Below are 24,411 nucleotides of genomic sequence, written 5' to 3'. Positions count from 1 at the left end.
GTCAGCTCATCTGAAATGCTGGCCCCGTTGAAGTCAATAGATATTTTACTATTAGTTTAAGCAAAGCCAAAATTTGACCTTTGCCTATTAGCTCCTACAAGTAGGTTTGGCCTTTATTCTTATGACATGTGCAGCAGCAAATAAATAATGATGCTGCAAGTTACCAAGGAGTACCGTACATGAACTCCAGTGAAATTGTGCTGCAGAATTACTGCACTGAAATTTTCCGAAGTAGATAAATAGAGATACAGACTTACCTCCATACCCATGTCTTCACATCAGAGCTCTCATTGCTTGAGTTAGAGACCAGATTTTCAAACACTGAAGACCTACTTCACTCAGCGGGCATTCTGGGCGACCATTCACAGAACCACTCTCAGTGCTTCAATGCTAGCTGTATATTTGAGGTTTTGAATTGTGCATGGATGTAGGAATATATGTCCCTTTTACAGAAGGCTGCAAAAGTGTGTGAAAAATACCTTGTATAAAGCATGAGGCTGCCGCACCAGTATGTCTTGAGCAAATGGAGGATTCTCACCTTGCTCTTTTGCAGAGCTCTTAATTCCACCCTTACTCCCTGCCAAAGGAGAACAGCATCACAGCTAGAGCCCAGGTGTTGCTGGTTTCTACAGACATCATAAAAATCAATTGCTATTAGATGTCCTGAATTTTTAAAGCCAGCAGATTCACATCGATTAAAGGAAGTTCTAAATTCTACCAAAGACTCCACATAAAATTAGAAACTGCAAAACAGACGTCACTGGAAATGGTCTGACTGGATGTCACCTAGCTAATAAAGAGGAATTCAACCACAGAACGCATCATTAAAGTAGTTTTGACTAAAACTTGCCCAAGAAAAAGGAAGAATGCAAATACAGAATCGCTGCAGAGTGTTCAGGATGGCCATCTAAAACTGAGAAACACAGGCTTGGACCATGGAAACCTGAAGTCAGTAGTCAGGGAAGTTAATGGCAAAACTCTTATCAATTGCTATCTTGGAGGATAAAGGTATGATGGAGTTCCTGCCAGCACTTATTTGCCTCATCACCATGGACTTCTTAGAAAACCTGAGCATTGACAAATGGCATGTTGGTGATCAACTTGCCCCTGTGATCTATCCAGTGATTTCAGACAGGCAGATAATGACTTTGCTTTACTCATGCTAGTATCTCGCTGATCGTAAAGGAAAAGTTGCCAGATAGGAGGTAGTTTTAACCAAATTGCTAAAATTACAAGCTAGGATTTTTAGTGGATAAATTTACTATGAAGTATTTTTTCCTCCAGAAAAGCAATTTTGCTTCACACTAAAAATTGAAGTATTTTCTATCTTAAAAAAAAAGTTAACAAATTATAGTGTGTTAAGAAATGATAGTAGCACAAAGAGACAGCTATAATCACATTTCTTTGTAATTACTGCATTCTGAAAAACTTAGAAATGTCCCCAAATCATTTCATTAAAAAAATCAATTCTAGCCCATAGCTCTTCATGCCAAATTTTAGGTTTGTGAGCTGATTTATAAATCCTGCAAAAACATAGCTTTTAATAGAAACTCAAAGACTTTAATAAATGTGATCGAAGTGGTGCAGCTGGATTGAAAATCAGCATTCATGTTATTGCTGCAAGTTTTGAAATGAAGAAAAAAGCCATGGGCTTCGCTGGTGAAAGCTGGCAGTGCCGTTAGTGGGGCTGTACTGACTTACACGGGCCGAGCGTAGGGCCAGGAACATCGGCTTCCTTCCTCTGTGCCCACATTACAAACCAATCTGCTTTTCATCACCTTGCCGTTGCTTGTTTGCTCTGACTGCCCCATCCATCCGTAGCGTGTATCTGCTGTCAGTGTTTATGTTCCCAGTTTTGGGGGAATACAAAGAGCTGCTGAATGATAAAGAAATGACTCCTGTGTTGTCAACTGGGAGACGCCAGATGCACAGCCCATGCCAGGAGCAAGGATATGCATTCACAGCCACTGCTCTCGGGCAATGATTGCTCTAGAAATATTGCAGGCAACCAGCTTTATCAACTTTCTCTCTGCTCTGGGCACGTCCTTGAGGAGAGTGGCTGGTGCAAAGGTGCCTAATGAGCTGATGACACACGTTACCTTAGTGGGAATATATAGAGACAGAAAATGAGAAGGAGCAGGACGAGGCACTAGATATAGCTATCACTGTGCTGCTGGTGCTGTCTAATGTGAGATTCATGGACTGTGGGGCCACAAGGGACCGTTGTGATCATCTGGCTTCACTTCCCGCACAGCGCAGGGCACAGAACCGCCCTGAATTAATGCCTCTTTCAAGGTCAGTGCTGGTGGCTCAGCAGCAGGATCTCTTTCAACCAGAGCCTGGTTTTCAGATGGATTTGAAACGGGCTCCTTTCAGTGTGCTGGCATTAATCTATCTTAGTCTCTGTGTGTGCCTCTGTGTATACTTTTCTTTTATATATATATGTGTGTGTATATATATACACACACACGCACACACACATCTGTGTGTGTGGTCGGTGTATTTGTGCTATTGTGTGTCCTGAATCTTTCTTCCAGGCTGGAGTTCAGCCCATTCAGAGCACAGTTACATGCTTTGCAAATGATGAAACCTATTTGTGTAAAAGCTTCAGCTGAATAGCTCTAAAAATATTGTGCAGTTGCTCATAGTGAGACCCAATGTTTTGTGTTTGTGTGTGCACACACGTGTGTGTGTGTGTGTGCGCACAGGCTTTTCTGTCTGTGCAGTGCTCTCACTGTGGTTTCTCCTGGGTCTGTTTAAGCCAGGGCAAATTACATTTGGTGTAAAAACCCATCAGATCACTTTCTGCATCCTGAATCAATGGAATTCAATCAGCAGGATTCAGTCAATGAGAGCAAGGTTTTGCCTCTGGTTGTTACAGGTCTTCACCCAAATGAAACCTAGTTTCTGCAATCAGATAAAAGCTTCTAAATGTCAGTGTGCAGTTTGTAATATATAGTGTAGTTGTCCTAAATGTGGTACTCCTGGTAGAGAGGAGTATTTGCAGATGCTTTCCCTAGAGATAAGGGAGAGGCTGCAGAGCTCTGCAGCTTTATCCTCAGTGACCCAGCATTGGGGAAGCTCACAGAAGAACATCAGGCTGGCTGGGAGGATCCTGCTGGTCCCCGTTGCCCTACTTATAGAGGAACTTTTGCCAGAGGAGATGTCCTGACCCTAAGCCCTCCCCAGTGTGGTCACTACCTAAACCAAGGGGCAGAGGAGCTGCATGGCTGCCCAGCCCCATGCCCTCCTCCCCTCTCTTGGTCCAGCATTTCTCCTTCCTGCTGTATTTCTCCACCTCCCATGACATGGTTATTCCTTGCAGGTCGTGGTGCGCTCTTTGCAGCAGACTCAGCTGTCTGAACCACTTTGCTTGGTGACTGCCCTGCCCCTGAGATTGTGTCCACGTTACATGGCACAGAGCAGCGTCCCCAGCTGCTACATGGGACAGCCCTTTCATCCCTCCCCATCTGGCTGTATTTCCTTTACGGAAATCTCTCCAAAATAGGGTTTGGGCCATCGTGTCTCTTTGCACAGCACCCTGTGCAGTGCACCTCACCCTTCGCTGGGCTCCTGGGCTGGTAGCACAACGTAAAGGTATTTGTGACCACACAGTCAGGGGACACGTGGGACTACACGTCCTGAGAGCACAGGGCCACATACCCCTTCCCGCAGGTGGCACGTGCTCTGTCAGGTATTTCCAGGAGTGCTGGGGGACTCTGGGCTTCCTGCAAAGCCGTCCTCCGTGTCTGGGGACAGCGGGTGCTCTGCAGACACAGGGACAACACGGGCTGCTGCACCCTGAAGTGGGGTGGCTGTGGCACTGGGGGCTGTTAAATAGGACTGTGGAGGTGGGTGAAAATACCTTTGGGGTGTGCCTGTAGTTGCTGGGTACCAGCTGGGATTTTATACCCCAATAGACTTCAACACATCAGTGGGGGTTTTTTTTGTTCCCGGTCTTAAAATCCATTATGAAAGCTAAGCAAAAATTAATGAGAGATCAGGAAAAATTAAATGTTGTGGTAATTTTGAATGCTTTGTTTCAATTTTAACTTCCTTTATTGTTAAGCATTTTCTTGTAAATACATTAAAATAGCAGAGCTGAACCATCTGAAACAGAGGCTTTCCAGTTTGGAAGCAGACACAAGAGAGCAATGATGACTTCATAACTTTAATTTTTCAGAAACAGGGTTGGGATTTGCTCTTGAACTGGCACTTCCTCAGGACCAGCTGTACTTTCAGCAGGTGTGGCTTTTAAGGGAAAAATGTCGAGGTGGAAAACTCAGCAGCTTTAGCAACTACAGTGATTCACAGGCCCTCCTTGCTGGGACTCACCTGATCACCGTACATTTTGTAGAGCTGCTTTTGCTGTCGTAGCCCCGTCTAGTGGAGCCATGCACCCCCAAAACGGCAGCCCCTCTCCTTTCGCTGACTGCCATAAGAGCTGCTCCAGCGAGCTCACTCCAGGTCCCCAAAATCCCCATCCTTCAGGCAGACGCTGTGCTTGCCTCTTGACGTTGTGCTTAAGCATTACCTAGCTCAAGTGAGGTTTCTACCAAGGGCAGAAAAATCAAGAGCATATTGACACGTGTGCTTAATACAATAGCAGCCTTCTCCAGATGGTACCACCCCGGCGGTGCAGGCTGTGCCCCTCCGTCCCTTGCCAGCCGCGCTGGCACAGGAGCCGGCTGCGCCCTGGGCACACGGAGGGTCCCAGCTGCTGTGCTGCAAGAGGTGTTCTTCCAACAGTAGCATCTGGATGGCAGCCCTGGACTCCGCTCCACTTTTGCTGGCAGAGCTGCAAGGGGCTTTATGCTTCGTTATTGCCAATGTTATTTTCCTTGAATTGAGAGAAATCTTGTAGCCATTACATCTCTTTTAACTGAATACACAGGTGTATTAGCAAATCCCCTTTGTTCCAAACAGCTCCTATCTGCATGCCTAAGTAGGTGGTTTTGATCCATCCATCTTCATTAGTTATTTTGAAACTGCCAGCATGTCGCTCCATGTGCACAGGCATTCGAGTCGTGATTATTGGTTACTGAAGGAATCCTGTAATTTCCAGCATGCTTGTGTTCACTGCTTGGTGAAGTGACTTTCCTTTGTGATTTTCCCTAATGCTAGCGAACAACTGTCAAATTCATACAGATAAAGAACTGAAATTGTGAGGCCAAGGTAACAGTCATCTCCCATTTTTATTCATGACATCATTGGGCTGAAGTCTTGGGTGGGAACTGTCTGTTTATTTCAGCATTAACCCATTATCATACTTTTTGAACAGCTCAGTAACAAAATCCTTGACAGAGAAACTGCAGACTGGAGACCCTACACCTATCTGAATGAACTAGGTCAGTAATTTTTAAACAATTTAATCATTTTAGTAGACTTTAGAGCAATTCCAAAACCAAGTCAGCCTTTCATAAAGGCCCTAACAATAATGAATATCAGTGTCGTCTTTATTTCACCATCAGAATTGCCAGTAGTGAAGAATCAAGAATTGAAAATTGTTTCCTTTACCACAAACCACGGACTGGGAAAGCAGAGTCAATATTCATTCTAGCCTCCCTTCCTAGGTTGCTCGGTTGAATCACTATCATCTACTCTATAAATGTTTTTTTAAGGACTAACTTAGAACATTAAAAATTCAAATTTGGGAATTTTTTTTTCTTTTATGCTTAATAACGTTTAGTACTAAATACTGGCATCTTGATAAAACCGTAGAGCCTCTGGTGGGAGCTGGAGTGTGCGATACGCCCTGTTATCTCCCAGTTAATCATACAGTGGCCATTTTTCAGGCAATTTTGAACCACCAGCCAGTGCAAACAAGCCAGGAGTGAAATCTAATTGCCCTTTCTCAGGTTATTCTCCCTGGCTTCAGTTTTAACAGGGTTTTCAGAAGCTCTTATCTCAAAACCTATCCAGATTGAGTGCTCTGGATGCTATTTGTTTTCCTATCTAAGCACTTGGAGTTTAGCTTGTCAGTGGCAGAAAGCATTTGCCCTTTCCTTTACTGGGATTAATAACATTTTACTGAAAATATGCAATATGAGGGAAAGTGCACTATTAAGTGGTATTATAGGATTTTTAAGGTCAACTATCTCACAGCTCACGTGGCAAAGGAATTAAAATGAGGCACCACTAGGCATCACAGCTCGTCACTGCTCTTTTGGTCACACAGCATGCCTTGCTCCAAAGATCAAGTCTTCCCTGCATCAGGAAAATCACAAAACTGTCGAGCTTCAATGCAAAGCCTTTTCCATCGTTATCAACCATTAATGTTTTCTTCGCTATTATAAGCTGCAGAACCGCTGTTGCGCTTATCTGTATGTAACATGGAGAGTTGGGGGTGGTGAGGATTTCCAAATGCTCCTCAGATCAACCTAATTTTCCTTCTACCATTTTACTGCTTTGCTTACTAGCTTTATTTGGTTTTATCTTGCAGTGTCCTGAACTCCCCGTGTGCCACATTTCTCCTGCATTCTTGCATTTTATTTTTCTAGCAGAAGCGATGCTAAATGCCTTTGCAGTAAGAATGATGTAGAAGTAATAAATACTTTAGCTAAGTGGTCTCCAGCAAAACAGTCATAATTTTTTTCCATGGCATTTTGCATCCCAGATACTTTTTTCCTTTTTTTTCTTTGTTTCTTTCAAAATGTCTTTTTCACACTAGTTGATAAAAATGAGATTTTTTTTTTCTTCCCTTTCAGTACCAAAATTAATGCTTGCTTATGTGAACTTGCATAATGTTGAATTCTTGCTCAGATCAAGGCCATTTTTACATGAAAGTGTAAAATGTTTTTATTTCATGGTATTACTTTTGTGCAATAAAAGCTGCAGATTCCACTTAACGTGCAAATTTCAGAAGAACGCGAAAACCTGCAATTTTTAATAGTAAACATAAAATATAAGTGAAGCCTAATAAGGTCACATAGGGGGTCTTGACCTTTAAACTGCACCATGCATGGAAGTACCGAAGAGTTAAAGAGATGCACCACCTTCTCATCCCACTATTAACCTTAGCTTTTATGACACAGATGCTCCAGCTCATGCGTTGGAATAGCAGCCAAGCATTGTGTATGGCTGGATTCAGTTAAAAATAGTTAAAATAGCAGTGGACAACTCCTCTGTTGTGACCCCATGAACTATTATAGAGAGCAGGTGTGGCAGTGAGCTAGAGGCAGGGAAGAGGACTTAAAGGGAAATTAAAGAGAAATTCGGAACGGATGGAAAACCCTCAACTCTTCTGGTCGCCTCCCTGGTTCTTCAGCCAGCGACTCCTCCGGCTGAGGCAGTGGTCCCAAAGGATAGGCTCTTTGGAGCAACCAGATGAGAAAGAGCATCAGGCTCACAAAAATGTCTGTAGGCTTGTTAGAAATTGCAAGTGTCATAAATATGAATTATAGTTGGGGGGAAGGAAATCATAAGAATATCCATGTGAAAATTAACTCAGACACCCATCTTCTAAAACCTGCAATCATAAGGAGTTTTCTTAATTATCTTTTTTTTTTTTGACCTATGAAATGCATTTCTGATCAAATACTGTGCTCAAAGTTGGATGCTGTCCAGACCCGTGTCCCAGGCTGACACCTTTTGCATTTTGAACTGTAGCATGCCATCACTTTTCAGGGTCATGGCTGTGCTCAGACTGGATGTAAGGATTCAGGGACTCTTCTGATGGGGAAAACCTTGCTTCTCGATACCACACTGGATCCAAGCTTAGACTCCCCTTTGATGTCACAGCTCAGGGAGACCAGGAGAAGCAGCTACTCCCAAGGAGAAGATGCCGCCTTACAGAGGAGCAGCAGCTGGCAGCTCAGGAGAAGCCAGGAGACTCTAGCAGAAGCAGAGCACTACTGCTCAGCTGATTGGTGGTATCATGCCCTTTTCTGCGTGCTTGGCACCACAGCTCCTCACTTCCAAGCAATGTATCTCTATATCTGTGTCTAAAAGAGGATCAACAGAATGCTTTCTGGAGATACCATGTACTTTCTCTTTGCTTGTGTAGCACGTAAAGGCAATCCCACAGGTAACAGGCACGTGAGTGCTTTAATTAACCCCTCTTTGCTCTCCTCACTCTTGCAGGCTGCACTTTTACAGCTTTGGAAAACAGCTTTTGATTGCTCACAGGTTGCATCATTGGCCTTTGCTCAGCCAGGAGCCATTCCTCAGGCATTTTATTTGGAAAGGGAAAGAAAGATGTTCTCTGAGGATGCAGGGAAAGGGCTGTTCATACCGAGGGGGCTCAGGGCCAGAGGAACAGCCCATTTCAGAGTCCACCATGGGCCTTATTTCAGATGCATGTCCTACACACTGCCACAGCAGCACAGATCAAGGAGACAGAGCAAACATAGCAAAGAAGCGTGCGAGTGAATCCGCCTGACCCAGCACCAGCTTCCTGGGAGGAGTGCGGCTCAGATGGCCAGAGGCTGTTTGCTGTACGTGATGCTAAGAAAAACTAGTCTTAGCTGAGGACCCAGTGTAACTCCTGTCTGAGTCAATGTGTATGTTCCCTTTGAAATCAATGGGGCTCTCTTTGAGCTTAACAGAAAGAAATTGTGTAGAAAAACATGAGTCTTATGTATGTGTATGCATGTCTATGCATATATACTATATATATATAAGTATACTTATGTATATACACATATGTACATACACATACAGTGGATCTTACCAGACTGCAGGTATTTTGCCTATTTTGCAGGACTTCAGTTGCCAGGTTTGTGTGTTCTTTCCAACTGGGAAATGCAAGGAGCAGAACAAAGCCTGTCTTTTTACTGCTGGCACATTTGCTTGTGAGCTTCAAATATCAGGCTTTGTCAGAGAGATAATCATGTCTGTTAAATGGAGTTGGAGGCCAGTGATGAGCACATTTGCACAAGTCATTCTCATGGACGTGTGCTTGAGATCAGAGTCTGGGGACTCCATGGTGCCAAGAAGAGGCAGCTTTGTCACCTTCGCTGTGTGTCACTACCTGTTCAATGCAGCCTAGTCCTTATAGTTTCAAGGAATGGCTTGTCTTTGCATTTTCTATTCGCTGTCTCTTGTTGCAGAACCGGAATTGTTTGCCCTGTGACTAATCTCTCTTGCTCTAGTCCAGTCTGCATTAAGCAATCACAGAGTACAGCTTCCAGCTCCTATTCCAAGCAAGTCAAAAGTCCTAAACCACCTACTGAGTTCAGAAAAGGTTGTTATGCTCATTAGCTTGAGTGCTGGGCACAGCGGGCTGCAGACGAAAATGGTTTTATCTCTAATGTGTTTTTAACAGCAGTCCTCAATGCAGAGACTAAAGTGTGATTTGCAGCACATCTTGAGTGACTCAAAGCTGCATTTATTCCAGAGGGCCAAAGCCACAAAGTTTGATTCAGAGCTGACTTTGCATTTTTCTCAGAGCCAAGAGGTGTGGAAAAATATTTCCAGCCGAGACTCTGATTTCACCCCAGCAGACAATTTGGCTTCAAACTTAAACCTAGACTTTCCTGACGTGCCAGATTCCTGGCCTGTTTAGGGCTTTTCCACATTAACTACTTTTGCAGTTTAAAAAATAATGCATCCATCATTCATTTCACCTCATGAGGAATGCAATGAATACACAAAAATGGGTCATGAATCCCACAGAATTATAACAGACGTAAAAGAAGACTAAAGGCAGAATTACAGGGAATAGGTTGAGAAGGGCTTTGAGGGGTCGTGTAGCCCTCACAAGGCAGCGCTGACCCTACCTGTATCTTCCCTAGCAGGTGTATCCCACCTTTTCTTAGCTGTCCTCCCATGAGAAGGATTCTCAGTTTTCTACAGCTACACTGGAGTGAGAACAGAGCTCAAGCATGGCAATGTGCTATTTTGCAGCTCAGTGTGGGCAAGGGCTGCCTGTTACCTGACTCAGAAGCCAGGTTCACTCAGACGAACCCTGTATTAATACAGCAGTCTGCCCTCCCGGAGGGTCTCACAGCAAGTCCGGGCTTACTCAGAGCAGGCACAGTGATCTCTGCTGCTGCAGAAGCGCTTCCAGACGTGCCTGACATTTCCAATAGGACTGGCAGGAGCTCACATGGAGCTGAGCTAACGAAATATGCTCCAGAAGGTGGAGTCCTTCCCCTCCGAGCCACCAAAAGTGCCGGTTGATATTGCTGCATCCTCACAGCAGCCCCAAGGCTCCAGCCTTCATTCAGGTCTTCACAGCTGCAATGGGAACATTTCTGTAAAGATCTGATGAGGATGCTCAGAACAGATGCAGCATTCTTGTACAAGGATGGACTGTGCAGCGAGCACAGCTAACCATTCCCTGGGTAACCTCTGTTTCGATAAGTCACTTACTTATTATTCATGGTCCTTACTCTAGCCATCTCATTAATCCCCAGCAGTTACAAGGACATTGTCCTACAGGATCACTCCTGTGTTTTTTGCTGCTTGCTTTATCTCTAACTCTGACATGGCTGGTCATTATTTTACAGTTACTGGGAAGGACTAGATCATGGTCCTGAGCAAAGTTATTCATCCCTGTCTTCTGAAGCCAGAGGCTCTTCCAGTGTTGCTGTTGCACTGCCTGGACAATGCTGTGTCCAATGCACCTCCCCATGGGTCAGCCTGGGACTCCTTTTCTTCCCTGTCACTGGTCTCTCTTTGTGGGTACGGCTTCCTTCACCCTGTAACCCCGGTTGTGTGCTCACCAGCTTCTTATAAGCCAGCCTTGCTCTGTGTGGTGTGAAGCTCTGTGCGCTCCTTGCCAGAGGCACTCTGCCTATTGGGGAGGCACCAGGGAGGCACCCTGGCCCAAACACGGCTTGGGCGTTCCTGCCCCTGGAGGTTGCTCAGCCCTGGCTGGAGGATGGGTGACTGCCAGGGATTACCTTCGGGAAGGGGAGCACCAGCCCTGTGGATGTGAGCCAAGGGATGACTTAGTTCCATCCTTTTCACTCAGGACTCTGCCCTAGCAGAATACAGGAGAGAAAAAAAAGCACACAGCTAATACCATTAGGTGAAAGAGCTTCCCCACTACACCCAAACCGCCCAGTCAGCCTTGCCCTCTGCATCTTCTTTCAGGGGGTGAGTCTGGGAAGTGGCTCAGGGTGAGTGGTGGGAGACAAAGCAGAAGGTTCCCAAACGGTTTGGGGGGGGGGGGGGGGTCACTCTTGGCCAGAAGGGAAAGAGCCCCATCACAGAGAGCCAGTCGTGTACCGCCAGCCTTTCTCCTGTGCTCAGGGATGGATGCTCTGAGAATCAGAGCAAAGGGGTTTGTCTTTGATGTGCTAGTAACACATTTATTGTCTAATTTAGTGATTTTCCTTATTTAGCAAAAAACCAAGGCCATTGTGAAGAAGGGACTGGCACAGCATTGCTAGTGGTGGTGACAGCTTTTTCTGTAAAGCCCAGAAGACATGCAAGGACAAATAGCTGGGAGACCTCTGGGACACGCTGTTTGCAGGGCTCTTTTACCAACATAACTTAGTTACTTGATTGGGAATCCCATAAGCCACAAAGACATTTCTAGCTCAGTAACCAAATTTGTGTTGATTGTGCTAGTCAATAAGAAATATCAGACTCTATAGTTAAAAAGGTTTAAAGGCTTACATTAGATTTTCCTTTTGATTGATATCTAGGATAATTTGCAGGAGTGAAAATGGAAAAGGTTCCCATCTTCTTCTATCTCTGCCTCCGTAAGGAGCAGCAAGTTCTTATGGGGTTGCATAAGGCAGACGTCTTTGCTATCAAGTCTCTGCTCTCAGTTGCTGCATTTTCAGACCGCTATAGCACTTGGGGACTATTGTCACACCAGTTACTGTGCAAATTTATAAGCAAAGTCATATAAGGTAATTTAGAAAGATCGTACACACCTTAGAATCTAAGACTGTTAATTAAATAACATACTAGCCACAAATGAAACAGCCTAAAATTAGTCACAGAGTAATGTAACATAACCTGCGGACTCAAATTTGAAAGAATATGTTTTAGGCTTCTTTTACTGCTCCAACCTAGTGTTTCATTAATGAACGTATCGGCAGATGATTTTTTTCCTGTTCCTCTGATGGATAGCTGTTCTTGGTAATGAGCAGTACCCTGCTTCAGGAAAGCCCTCCCTTCCAGGGAAGCTCTTAAGCATATGCATAATTTTAGGCGTGCACAGAATCCCCACTGAAGCCGAGTGTGTGCTTGCAGCTAAGGATGTGCTTAAGAGCCTCCCTAAATGAGGGCCTTGATGTACAATTTAGAGGAAAGAATATATGCTGCTCAGTAGTCAAAGCAATCCAATTTACATAAATATTTATTTGTTTTCCATTATATATCATTTTTATGCAGGTGCTTGTGGGATGGATAGACGTCAGAACACATACATAATGGAAAAAAGCTTCAAAGGTATGGTATCCAGTGCCTGCAGTCACCCTGGCAAAGAGGTTGAGGAGGGTGTCGTAGAAGAGGTGAGATAGGAGACCTGAGCACCCAGGCGAGTGGCCATGCAGAGACAGAAAGGGACAGAGCAATTACCTACAAAATACGCCTGTGTGGCTCAGCTGGCAGCACTCTTGACTCCAAGCCAGATGTCTGGGGCCCATGAATTATGGATGCAAGTCTTTACAAGGCCGTAGGCTCCTGCCTCGGCAAAGCAGCATAGGACAGAAAGGGAGGGCTTTGCTGCAGGGACAGGAGGTGCAGGTGGAGCTGTCTGGCCAGGGGAAGCTCTTTGAGGACTTATCAGCCATCCTACAAGGGCTTTCTGATGGCAGTTGCTGACAATAGACTGGTGCATTTGCCTACTAAGTCACAGCTCTGTAAGGCTCTTAGCTATCCTGAGCTTAAACAAAGCCACTAGAAAACAAGCTGACCCTGCTATGTGGCCTTCACTGCAAGAGATTTATAGCAGAGCTTGAGAAAAGACCTCACTCAGTACATTAACCTGTCACGCTGGCATGAAGCAATTAATGGGCATTGACTCTAGGGCAGTTCTAAAAAGGGATCATAGATGAGTCATGAGCACAAGGCCCAATGATTTTAGATTCAGTTGTCCACCAGGTTTACACTGAAAATATTCCAGTTATGTATGGACTACAAGACCACTTGGCACAGTGGTCTCCACAAGCTCCTGATTGACTGGGCTGGGTTTTGGCACACTGAACTTGTGGTCCCGAAGCTGGAGCAAGGACTCCGTCTCACTCGGAATAGGCAGGTTTCAGGCTGAGGTCCTTGATCTGAATTCAAGGCTGTTGTGTCTGTACACACCAGCTGGGAATGTCCCTCCATCAGCCGAGGAGGTAAATACCGCACAGCCTCTTTCTGTCATGTCCTTGAGCTGGTATCGGCTGAGTAATGGGGAAAATGGTACCTGCACACAGAGCTGGTTTCAAGACGCCCACTGGTCTGCTGTGGCCGAGGTGTTACAGAGCAAGCCCTTTATCTGAACTAACAAGGAATGTCAAAAGCTAGTCCACATAAAAAACGATGATCGGTTTATAGCCAGGCCTAGAGAACACTAATCACTTCATAGCTGCCGTTTACAAAATAAACTGCTATAATATTTGCTAAAACGTCACCTCACCACACAGAATCACTGAAGGAAACCAATAATCCATGACCAAGTCTTTCTCGATAAAGCTAAATTTAAAATATTAAAAGGGTTATGTATGTATATTTGACTCAATCCACTGGTTTCAGCTACTTCAGTGATTCCCTTTTTCAGAAAAAAAATCTTATTATAGTATAGTTAGTTGTTCTTTTTACTTGGAACAATTAATTTCAAGATTAAACTAAATTACTGTGTTTACAAAGTTAAAAAGCTGCTTTAAACACGCACAGTAGGAATTCCCATCCATAGACACAGTCACACAGGGAGTGGGGTACCAGTGTGACTGAGAGAAAAAGAATTACCGTGACAGTGAACTGTGAAATGTATTTTCTGCTGCTAAATTTCTTGTTTATTATTTAGGAGCTGAGCCATTTCCTTTACATGTTTATCTCCTTATAAATTGAAAAATCAGGCCTAGAAGCCATGTCAGGAAAGTTGATGTGTTCTTTGCAGCTGCTCGGCTGCTGCAGACAGGCACGGCTGGCGCTGGCAAGGGCAAGGGCAAGGTGCCGGGGACACGGGAACACGGGGACTTCCCAGGGAACTTCGGTAGCTGAACATGCAGGTAGTTAGCAGCTGAGATTTTTCAGAAGCGTCTGCCTTTGGATGGCTAAAGGTTTCCAACAGTCCAGTCCAAAGGGCAGTTTCTGGGTTCAGGCAGCCCCAGGGCTCTGGTGGCAGCATGGGCACTCAGTCCCAGACAAGTCCCCATCCAGAAGGAGCTGGGTGATGTCCCCGATGCTCAGTGCACAGCTCTCCTCGCCCTGCCAGGTCTTGCTTGGCCCTGATGAGCCACATTAATCTGAAAGATGGAGAGAAAACATCTGCTAAGCTGGGTCATTCAGATAAAAGACACTCCCAGTCCCAAACAATTGGATTATGTCAGCAAAAAGACTTGGCAGGCGGGTGCTTTGTGTTCATATACTTTTATGCACTTTAAAGACGATCTCTTTTCCCATCAGCATCTCTTAGGTCTAACTGGGGAAAGCCTGCCCTGCAGCTGAAAATCGCGTTTGGTGCTCCTGACCCAGCCCAGAGCGTTGCACGGGATGCACTGCCAGGAGGGGGCATGGGGGTCCCATGGCTTGAGGCTGAGTTCAGGTTGTGGTGGACCTGGTCTGCCACCAGCTTCCCCCAGTTCTGCAAGGGGACCAGGGCCGCCAGCTCCGCAGCCCCTGTGCTGTGCTGGCCTGGCTGGAGGCTGTCCCCAGAGCAGGGCAGGCAGGACAGAGACGTCCCTTTTGCAACCTGCCACCAGAAATGCAGTGGCCGAGCTGCTAGTGGAGGCCCAGGGGGTTAGGCATGGCCTGTTTGTGTTTGCCAGGGTCACCCACAGACAAGCCCAGCTCTCGCCACAGTGTCTGACAGCTCCTTGCGCTGGCGAAGCAGCAGGAACCCTTTGGGGCAGCAAGGGGCTGGGTGCCACGGTGCCAGCTCTGAGCCCCTTGGCAGGTGGTGACAGTGGTTGAACGGTCACAAGATTTTCAGAGCAGTTTCTTTCCTGTGCATGATGTTCTGTGATACCATTTCCAAGCCTTGATTTGCAGCTGAGTCCTTTTCTGGTTTTTAGGGTTTGGTTTTTTTAAATGAATGCTGATGCACTGCTGGAATAATGTGAGCTCAGGCACTAATATTTTAAGGAAAAAACCCTTATGCTTTGCATGATACCCAGCAAAATCCCAGCAGTTAGAAACACTAATGCACTTACCTCAGGGGCTTGGGGCTTGGTTCAGTGTGGGTCATTTGCTCCTTGTACAGGAATGTGTCCCCACAACTGCGTCACTCTCTGAAAAGCAGCACTAAGCTATCGCTGTGTTACTGTCCTAGCGGCAGCCAAGGTTAGCCAGGTTAATGAAAGCAGCCAGAAAGGCACACTACACTGAACGTCATCCATAAATGTGATTAAATAGTAGGAGAGCGTGTTTTACCTGTGTACATCATATTTCCTTAGCACTTCAAACGTGGCAGTAGGTACCGAGGCTTGTCATTAGTATGCCAGAGGATATTCAGGGCAAAAGAGAGGAACCCGGTCTGTGGGAGGGACGAGTACATTTCCAGGCCCTGGTAAAAGAAAGAAAACCTCCTTCACAGGTCTGGTGACTGGTATCCAGGCAACCCAGAGGACAGGGACTTCCAAATTAGAGCATATTCCCCAGATTCTTCTAGCGTGGCCAGCTGAGCAAGTGCTTCCAGTGAGTCCCAGTGCTGCTGGTGGCAGTGCCATGGGTCGGGCTGAGCTTTGCACCTCCACGGGAGCCGACCCCATGGGTACACGGAGGATGACGAGGCGGCATCGCCAGAGCTCACACATGGCCTGCAGGGTGAATGGGCTGAGAATGTCCAAATACATTCGTTCTGGGTTAAACTAATTCATGAAATGAAATTTGACAATTGATGCCAGACTTTTTAATTATCCCCAAATTACCTTAATAACTAAGTAACCCAGATGCTTCCACATCCTTTAGAGTTAAATTCTCTGCGATCTTGTGCATAATGTGTCTTGTGGGCTAATGACTCCCTGGTGTATAGCAGGTTACCAAACATACGCTGGTGCTCCATAAATTATACTGTATCTGGAGCGAAGGGTCTAATCCCTAGCTAGACACAGAGTTCCCATTTATGTCAGTGGGAATCGGCTCTTAGGCATGCTGTTTCTCAATACCTTCTGGGAAAAGGCAATTCCTGGGAGAGGCCAAATGACTCAGGGCAGCCCAAGTGGTATTTCGCTGGTCTTCCCTGGGAAGGGAAGGGCTGGGGCTGCGGCTACAGCCTGAGTGACACCTGCCTAGGGGGTACTGTCAGCGCTAGCAGCAGTACTGGTGAATTTTAGCTTAGGAAGATAAAAGTAGCTGAGCTGGACTTAATAAAATACATGATGTGCTGGGATTTTTGCCTATGCCAGCTCTGATGTGCCCACTTTCACAAAAAAAAACCAGCACTGACCCACACAGCTATTTACCTGCATGCTACAGCACAGCAGGAGCAGGACTTCTCACTCTTCCCCCTTTTTCGCTGTAGTAGCCAGCAGTCTTTTATAATCGACATTTCATGAATTTAAACCCAGCTGTTTCGATTTGTTCCCTCCCAGCCATAGTGCCGACAGGGAGTGCTTTGTAGTGGACTCTCGGGGTGCCAGCAGCCTCATGCTCACACGTGGAACTGGCTTTGCCCTCTCGTCCTCGCATGGCCCAAAAGCCACACACCCCTATTCACGCTGCCCACTTTTGTGAGCTCCTGCTTTTCACCCCCGTGAGCATCTGCTCAGCAGCATGGCTTGAGGCAGAGAAGCAAGTTTGTGACAGTCTTCCTGTCCTCTCGCCCCAAAATTTAGAGCTGGCTTATTAAAAGCTGCCCATGCTCTCCTAACGAGCGCTAGGTACTTGTAGTAGCCACCAGAAGCTGTAACTTGCTGGCAGGCAGAGCTGAGCGCTTCTTTGCCTTAGAATGAATTAAAGCCTCAGGGCTGAGCCTGTCCTCCTCAGCGGGGCCTTGTCCCTGAAGTGCTCCTGCACCGGTGTTGGCTCGGGCACTGCCGGGGGCTTTCAGCTCGTTGCCCACATGAGTTCACCCACGCACACCCTTCCCAGTGACTGAAGAATGGGGCCCAGTCCATATGGCACAGGTATTTTTAGCCTAAAGATCTTCATTTTATTACAGGGTTTGTTAGTCTTTGTCTATCGCCTCCTCACCTTTAAACACTAACGGCTCCTAGACTGCATAGCACCTTAATTTAAGTCATATACATAGCAAAAGCTAATAACATTGAGCTCACTCATGTACAAAAGCCTCTGGTCTTGCAGGGTTGCTCCATCGCTCATTAGGACAGGACAGGACAGCTTTTCACTGACTTGCCTGTACCGGGCTGGGGCTGGTAAAGCTGGAGGGCCAAACCCTGCTGCCAGCAGCTGGGGAGCATTGGCGTTGCTTTGGTTCCTGTCTCCTGTCATGTACCAAAACAGACATGTTGCACTTGGAAGCAAAGGCATTGTTAATCTCACCCAGGCTGAAGTCAGATGAGGAGTTTCTTAATTTTATTACTACATAAACATTGCACTGGTGCCAGGGCCTCTGCCAGCCCTCATGTCCCTGATGGTCCCAGCGTGGGCCAGCTGGTTTGCTTTGCAGTGGAGCTTCCTCCCAAGCTGGTTTCACTAACCCTGAGAGCTGAGGACTCTCAAGATTTGCTCGTATCACTGAAATGGGAGCACACAAATGCAATCGCTTGCTGCAGGCCGCAGGGCACGACCTGACACCTTGCTCTGGACGCCCGCTCAGTGCTATCCCCCAGCTGAGCCAAGATGAAGGGCACCAGGCCCGGGGGCTGATGGACACACACACAGAGACACAACCCCAGAGCTGATGGAGGGAGCATTGCACCACAGAGTGACGCAGACCTGACAAGGGAGTTAGCAGGACGGGGCGGATAGGCACAGAGAGGAGGTTTGTAAAGGAGAAGCGATATCTTGTTGTCTGTCTATTTCTTAACCTGAATTTCTCTTTTTGTCTCCCATACTAGATAGCGGGGGCAGCTGGGATTGCAGCTATTTTGCAAGTCCCGCTATTTCACCGGGAGTATTTCATATATACCAGGATCTGCCTTTGTACTGTAACCCAGCACAAGAAAATGCCTCATCTTTCATTGCATCGCTCTAATTCTAAATTAATGGCACTGCCCAGCAGGATGCACACAGCAGCAATGGCACGTTCTTGAATGTCAATGTTAAGACCTATTTATTCTCTATTGTTTTTTTTAATTATTATTTTTAAAGCAAGACTGGCACTGTACGTTGCAGCAGGCTGGCATACCCCAGCCAGGGTCACTGACAGGGGAGACCGGTGGTTACAACTCTTACACCAACCTTGTTCTCCCCATGTAGCACCTCCTCCGTCACCGTCTCCTGTTTTCTCCAGCCTAGGGGAAAGGAGCAGTAGATGTCTACAGCAATGGGGGGGGGAGCGAAGCAAAAGCAACGCTCAGATGAAGGCTTGTCCCCCCTGCGGAAACCCAAGCGTTCCCCACTAGCAGGAGCAGCCTCCTCCCAGTCTTAATGGCAGAGGGAATATGAAGAAGTCGGTTTCTCCCGGTGCTGGATAGCCCCAGAAACCAGAGCTCTCGGGGGACGTACGCGCATGCGCTGCACTGATGCAGTTCTACGCCTGCTGGAAATGTTTTCATTCAAACATACAGCATTCGATGTTGACCAAAGCCCCCAGGACACTAACCCTGTAGCTGGCCCAGCAGGCCAAGTACCAGCAGAAGGTCCTGCCTGCAGAGCCGACTCGCCACGGCCACGTGCATGGGTCTGCACATCAGCGGGGCAGGCGGAGCGGGATTAAAATGTAGCTCCTTAGGAATTAGGGGGAGGGAGGGAAAGGATTGCCACCTCAAATTAAAGATTGCAGTAAATGACAACTAGAACCTTTTACAGGAAAACCTTCGGTATCGAGCAGGTTTTTATTTCTTTCCTGCTAGTGAGTTGTGGATGCAATGGTCTGGACACACCCAGAGCACAAGCGTCGGGTGTCTGTGCTGGATGCTTCAAGGATCTTCCTTACCCCCTGCCCCCTGTGCCCCCACCCTTCCTGCAGAGGTTCAGTTGTAATTAACCTAAGCAAGCTAACAACTCTAACACTCCCACTCCGCTCTTGTTTTGCAGATTATATGAAAGAATCTGTGTGCAGCTCCAGCACTTGTTCTCTGAACAGCAGTGAAAACCCATATGCCACCATTAAAGACCCCCCCATTTTAACATGCAAACACTCCGAGAGCAGCTACGTGGAAATGAAATCGCCTGGTCACAGGGAGTCCCCATATTCAGAAATGCCAACTTCATCGACAGCCAATAAAAACATCTACGAAGTTGGTACGTGAGGCGGGCAGCAGAAGGGCTGTTCCAACAGTTGGTGTTTTTACTGCAGATGCTGATTTTTTTTCCTTTCCCGACACAAGTAGCATGGCCTTGGCACGGTGCAGGGAGGCGCTGGCTGGGGGGAGAAGGCCTGTGCATTCGCGTGTTGATTTGGGGAGCTAAGTCCTGGGTGGGGGCCTGTGCTATGGTGGTGGATGTGAGCGTGGTGCAGCACTGAATTGCTCCTCCAGCACCGGCAGAGGAGGGCTGCAGTTCCCGCTTCATGCTCTTGTTTTAAATTGCTGCAAAGTCCAGCTGCAAGATTTTGAAAGCACAGAAGTGTTGGTCTTTTGAAGACGCTATCTGCAGGGCTTTGGGAAACACCTGCCCTTGGATCTGCTTGGTGTTTTTCTCCCTGGTCTGCCCCATGCGCTGCCGCACGTGCTGCCAGTAAAGCTGCGAGGGGAAGAGATGGTTTGGGAAGCTGCTGTTCCATGCTTGTGACAAAATACATGAGTAGAGTAACTAGTTATGGGAGTGCTGCTAGTTACTGTAACCCAGTTCTCCTTGCTTCCCCAGAGCCCACTGTCAGCGTGGTCCAAGACGCCCGCGGTCGGAGTGCCAGTTACCTCCAAAATCCATACGACCTGCCTAGGAACAGTCACATTCCTAGTCACTACGACCTCCTCCCCGTAAGGCACAGCCCAACGCATGGGCCATCTTGGGACAAGCAGTCTTAAAGGGATGAACTTCACTGGTGCACTGTGCTGCAAACACAAACTTTGAGGATGCAAAAGAGAAGACAATCCTTTTCTGCGCTGCAGGATGCTGACGGGACTTCAGACTGTCTTACGCAAGGACCTGACGTAACACAACATCAGCTTGGGCCAACTGCTGCTGCATGATGTTATTTATAAAGACATTTTTATATGGGTAACAGGAACTAACGAGAACCTCCTCCACGCGTGACTGGAGTATGTCACCCCCAGGAAGGTGTCTACATGCTCCAGGCAAAAACTCTCTGTGGCGTGTATTCTAACCCTGGCTTTGCTGTAAAATAAAACACAAAAACATGCTAAGTAGACAGACTTATAGACGTACATTTCTACCAACTGCATCAAAAAACCTTTTACTGTTAGGAACAAGGTGACTAGGAATACGCTGGAATGTATTTTACATCTGTGTCATGGCAATGGACATTTTCCTGAACGAAAGCAGGGAAACTTGTCATTTCACTGTCGGGAAACCCCATTTACTGCCATCACCATGTGCAACCTGCGCAGATCATGCTTGGTAATTAGCAACAAGTTGTTCATCTTTATATTCAGTACCAGGGTATTTGAGTAGAGGAATATTAACACAGACACATTCGGTGCAGTTTTTAAAATGTAACATCTTGGCAAACGTCCACTGATCTTTGCTAATGACTTGAATTTCAACAGTGAGTCTCACACCCAACTTACCACACTTTTAACAAGCTATAAAATACTTTGATTTGCACAGATAGGCTTTAATTTTCCTTATACAGCTTCTATTTTATTAGATAAATCCACCCGATCTGTCAGGCAGCGTGAACTGATGGACCTTCATTTACTGCCCTGGGACGCTGCAGGTTTGCACAGACTAACCCTGGTTTGGTTTCCTTTCCTAAAGCTAAGACACGTTGGCTTCTCTAGCCCATCTTTACAAACCTTCTCATCATGATTCACTTAACAGCGTGCCATTTATGACACCCTTTAATTTGATGTGCATTACCATGTAGTGCAACTTTATCCGTTGATGATTCTACCTGAAATGTCATTAAATTGAGCTGAAACTGGGTTTTCTTTTCCAGCAGCTGTTTGTGAAGTAATTATCATGGGGTTGGCCCATGGTAAAGTTTTGGACTAAGCCACCATGATTGTTTTGGGTTTTTTTGTAATCTTTATTGACCTAGAAAGTAGAATACTTGCCGTTAAGCAGTTCCTTGTAGATTTTGAGCATGAAATAGTATTGATTCTAAGTATGTAATTTTATTAGGCAAACGTGGAAGTAGCAAGTTGATTGCCTCTTAAATATAAAAAAAAATTCTGTTGCACATTCGCCAGTCTGATGGAAGTAGAAGAGAACGAAACCAGCACCGATCAGTTGCTCAAAGCATGATCACTCACGTAACCTGCTGGCCTAGGGAACTGGGAAGAGGAGCCTTCCAGCTCGGAGGCGGCGGCTTGATCCCAGCTCTGAGTCAGACCAGGCGTCGGATCACTTGGAGCACCCTGGTGCGGCCCAGCTCGTGTCCCCGCGGACGGGCTCAGCCCTCGCCTCACGGATCGATGCCCCTGGCACGGTGGTACCGAGCCGCCAGCAGCCTTCTCAGCACCCCTGGGCTCGCTGCCGCAACACGCTCGCGTCAGGGCATGGGGAGCCCCAGCGACACGCTGCTGGAGGGGCCGGGACCCCGCCGGGTGGTCGGGCTGGCTCTGAACCCCTCTGTGCAAACCCAGAGCTCTGCAGCGAGACAGCCGAGCTGAGCCCAGGGATCCCCCAGGCTTCCAGAGCGGCAGATTTTCATGTTGCAGGATAATACATAAGTAGTTCCATGAATGCTGCATGTCTGCATGGGGGCAATGGCTGATCAGCAATAGTAATTTTATTTTCCAGGAAAGCCTTATTTGAGATGTAAGTAGACAATTATTTTGTAGGGCCGGCAGGAATATATTTTATGTACATGAATAGAAAGACTTACCTCAAAAATAATCAAGAGAAAGGCAGTTCGATAAGGAATACTCTTGTTCGAGACTGACCTTGACACCTAGCACAAGCAGTCTCAGCTGCCAGCCTGACCAATGTTTGTGTGTGTGTTGCTGTAAAGCTTGCAATGAGACTCCAGAGAGCAAAGATGTGCTCAGATTTTGGGGGTTTTTTTAAAGCTGGATTTTCAAACCAAATGCAACAATGTGCATAGAGCTTAACAGGAAAACAAGCAAACAAGCAAGACCAACAAAAAAAGTACCTTCTTGTATATTAGCATTACCTTAGGAAACAGGCACCAAAATGGCAATACTTTTTTAAGGCAAGACAGATTTGTAATATATTTGTTCACTGTGCAAAGGTATTCTACCTTGTACAAAATAAATCGAATTTCTCTCAACGTGTACTTCTCAAACGTACTCATTTGCAGACTAAAACTTCCAGCCCGTGGTCAGGTCCGAGTTCTCCAGGCGATGGGGCTGGTCACGAAGGGGCTGTCCACCTCAACGACAAAACCCTCAGGTGTCAGGCTTACGAGCCAGAAGATGGTTTCTCTGTTGCAGGATTTCTCAGAAAACACAACGCTGTAATTCAGACTGTCATTTGGAGTTAATTTAAGTAAGGCCCAGCTTTAAAACAAAACGTAACTGGCTCTGTACATGTCTGACAACTCCTCCGGTAGCTCTTGCTCCCCAGCAGCTTAACCTGAGCGGGTCTGGGCAAGAGACCCCGATGATGCACAAGCCTGGCCGGACACGGTCTCGCACACCTACAAAGAGCAATCTGGGGCAAGTGCCACCACCAGGTCTCTCTCTGATTGTCATGCGATGCATTTCAGTGCGTGTTGTGACAGCGCTCAGTGACACCAGTGGGTTGTTGTGCCTTCAGGCGGGCACTGGAGGACACAGGCCAGCAGTCACCCTTACGGCACCCAGCAGCGATGAGGCCGGGCACACAGCAGCCGTCTCAGCAGGTTTGTCGGCGCTCCCAGGGAACCTAATCAATAAATCACGAGCGCAGATTTGCAGCAGAAACACCTTCAGAATTAATGACTCCCAGGCAACGTAGCAGACTGCTACATGTTGAAGCTTTTTCAATATTTGTGCTTCATATTTCTACAAATCTTGTTAACTAAAGCCCAGCATGTAATCTTCTTACTTGACAAGCCACACTCAATAAGCTATTTAAGTCTGGAAATTCATCAGGTTTGAACTGATAGAATAAGTAATTCTAGCTTAATAAAAATGTGTTTAAGTCAGAACAATTCCATGTCCTTTCTGCTTAAGAGTCAGAACCTCAACTCCCATCAAACACAAGAACCACTGATGCTCGCTGAACAGCTTCATAATTGTCAAGGTTGGGACTTTCAAATATGTAAATGATAGCAAAAGCTTTTGGCACGTAAAGTCAACTTTGCAGCATTATACAGAGTTCCCAGAAACTCATAAAACTCCTTTCAGGGCCCAAAAGCCGCATCTGTTATAATCAGTTGTCTCCTATTAGCAGAGAAGAGACACTTCAGTCCAGAAGTAATGCCAACGACAGAAGAAAATGATTAATCAGCAGCTGAACGGGAACAATACCCCGTTGAGTCAGTGTTCAGACGGAATAATGTCTTGCATTGTCTCTCCAAAAGCACTTTGTGAAGTACCTTCTTGTCCCAGGAGCGTCACCCAGCCCGGGGCCAGCCAGGATCCACTGCCACAGCCCTGCGGTGCTTAGTCAGGAAAAAGCAGTACAAACCCACAGAACACGAGGCAAAGGCTTTAATAGGTGAGAAGTTACATCTGTGTACATACACCATTTGATTTTGCTTTAGAAGTCGATAGCTCATGAAGGCTTTACAAACTATTGCATGAAAAATTTATGTTCATGTTGGAGCAGCTCGTAAGTACAAAATCAGGTTTTGCACAGCATTTCTAAGGCCTGTTTTACGAGTATTAATTTTAAAGTTCTGGTGGGGAAATTAAAAAAAAAAAAAATCAGCATTCTTACTCCATCTAACAGCACATGCAGCCATTTCACAGCTGCCCAGGACTTAAACACGGCACTGTTGCGAGGTGAAGGGAGAAGCACATGCACACACAGAAATGCTGCGTGAGGCAGGGGCGGCCTCGGCCTCCGACAGCGATTTGTGCTCCGACAACCTTCGCTGCGTTTGCATCTGCTGCAGAAGGAAGCGTCTTGCATAAAACCCTGCAAAATCCAAAGCTGACGTGACAGCTGAGTCGAGCTGCCTGCTTACGTGAATCAGAAAAAGAAGCGAAGTGAAACTCA

General features: G+C 46.5%; 1 protein-coding gene across 8 annotated transcripts in view; it reads left to right on the top strand.

The window, feature by feature from the left end:
• MEGF11 (multiple EGF like domains 11) overlaps positions 1–22,528 on the top strand; it is a 293,459-nt gene extending 270,931 nt beyond the window's left edge. For 3 of the 8 annotated variants that reach the window (XM_075506381.1, XM_075506380.1, XM_075506379.1), the window contains exons 22-24: positions 12,295–12,351; positions 19,213–19,419; positions 19,984–22,528. In XM_075506381.1, the coding sequence (XP_075362496.1) occupies positions 12,295–12,351; positions 19,213–19,419; positions 19,984–20,144 (425 nt within the window). In that variant the 3' untranslated portion in view covers positions 20,145–22,528. Of the gene's footprint in view, positions 1–5,281; positions 5,349–7,740; positions 7,819–12,294; positions 12,352–18,071; positions 18,257–19,212; positions 19,420–19,983 lie in introns of those variants that run through there. The other 5 variants (XM_075506386.1, XR_012776302.1, XR_012776303.1 and 2 more) reach the window with 5 other exon arrangements.
• Positions 22,529–24,411: the final 1,883 nt, after the last annotated feature.

This window comes from Mycteria americana, chromosome 6 (assembly GCF_035582795.1).
Source record: "Mycteria americana isolate JAX WOST 10 ecotype Jacksonville Zoo and Gardens chromosome 6, USCA_MyAme_1.0, whole genome shotgun sequence".
Classification (NCBI taxonomy): domain Eukaryota; kingdom Metazoa; phylum Chordata; class Aves; order Ciconiiformes; family Ciconiidae; genus Mycteria; species Mycteria americana.
This window is presented reverse-complemented; position numbering and strand designations above follow the sequence as displayed.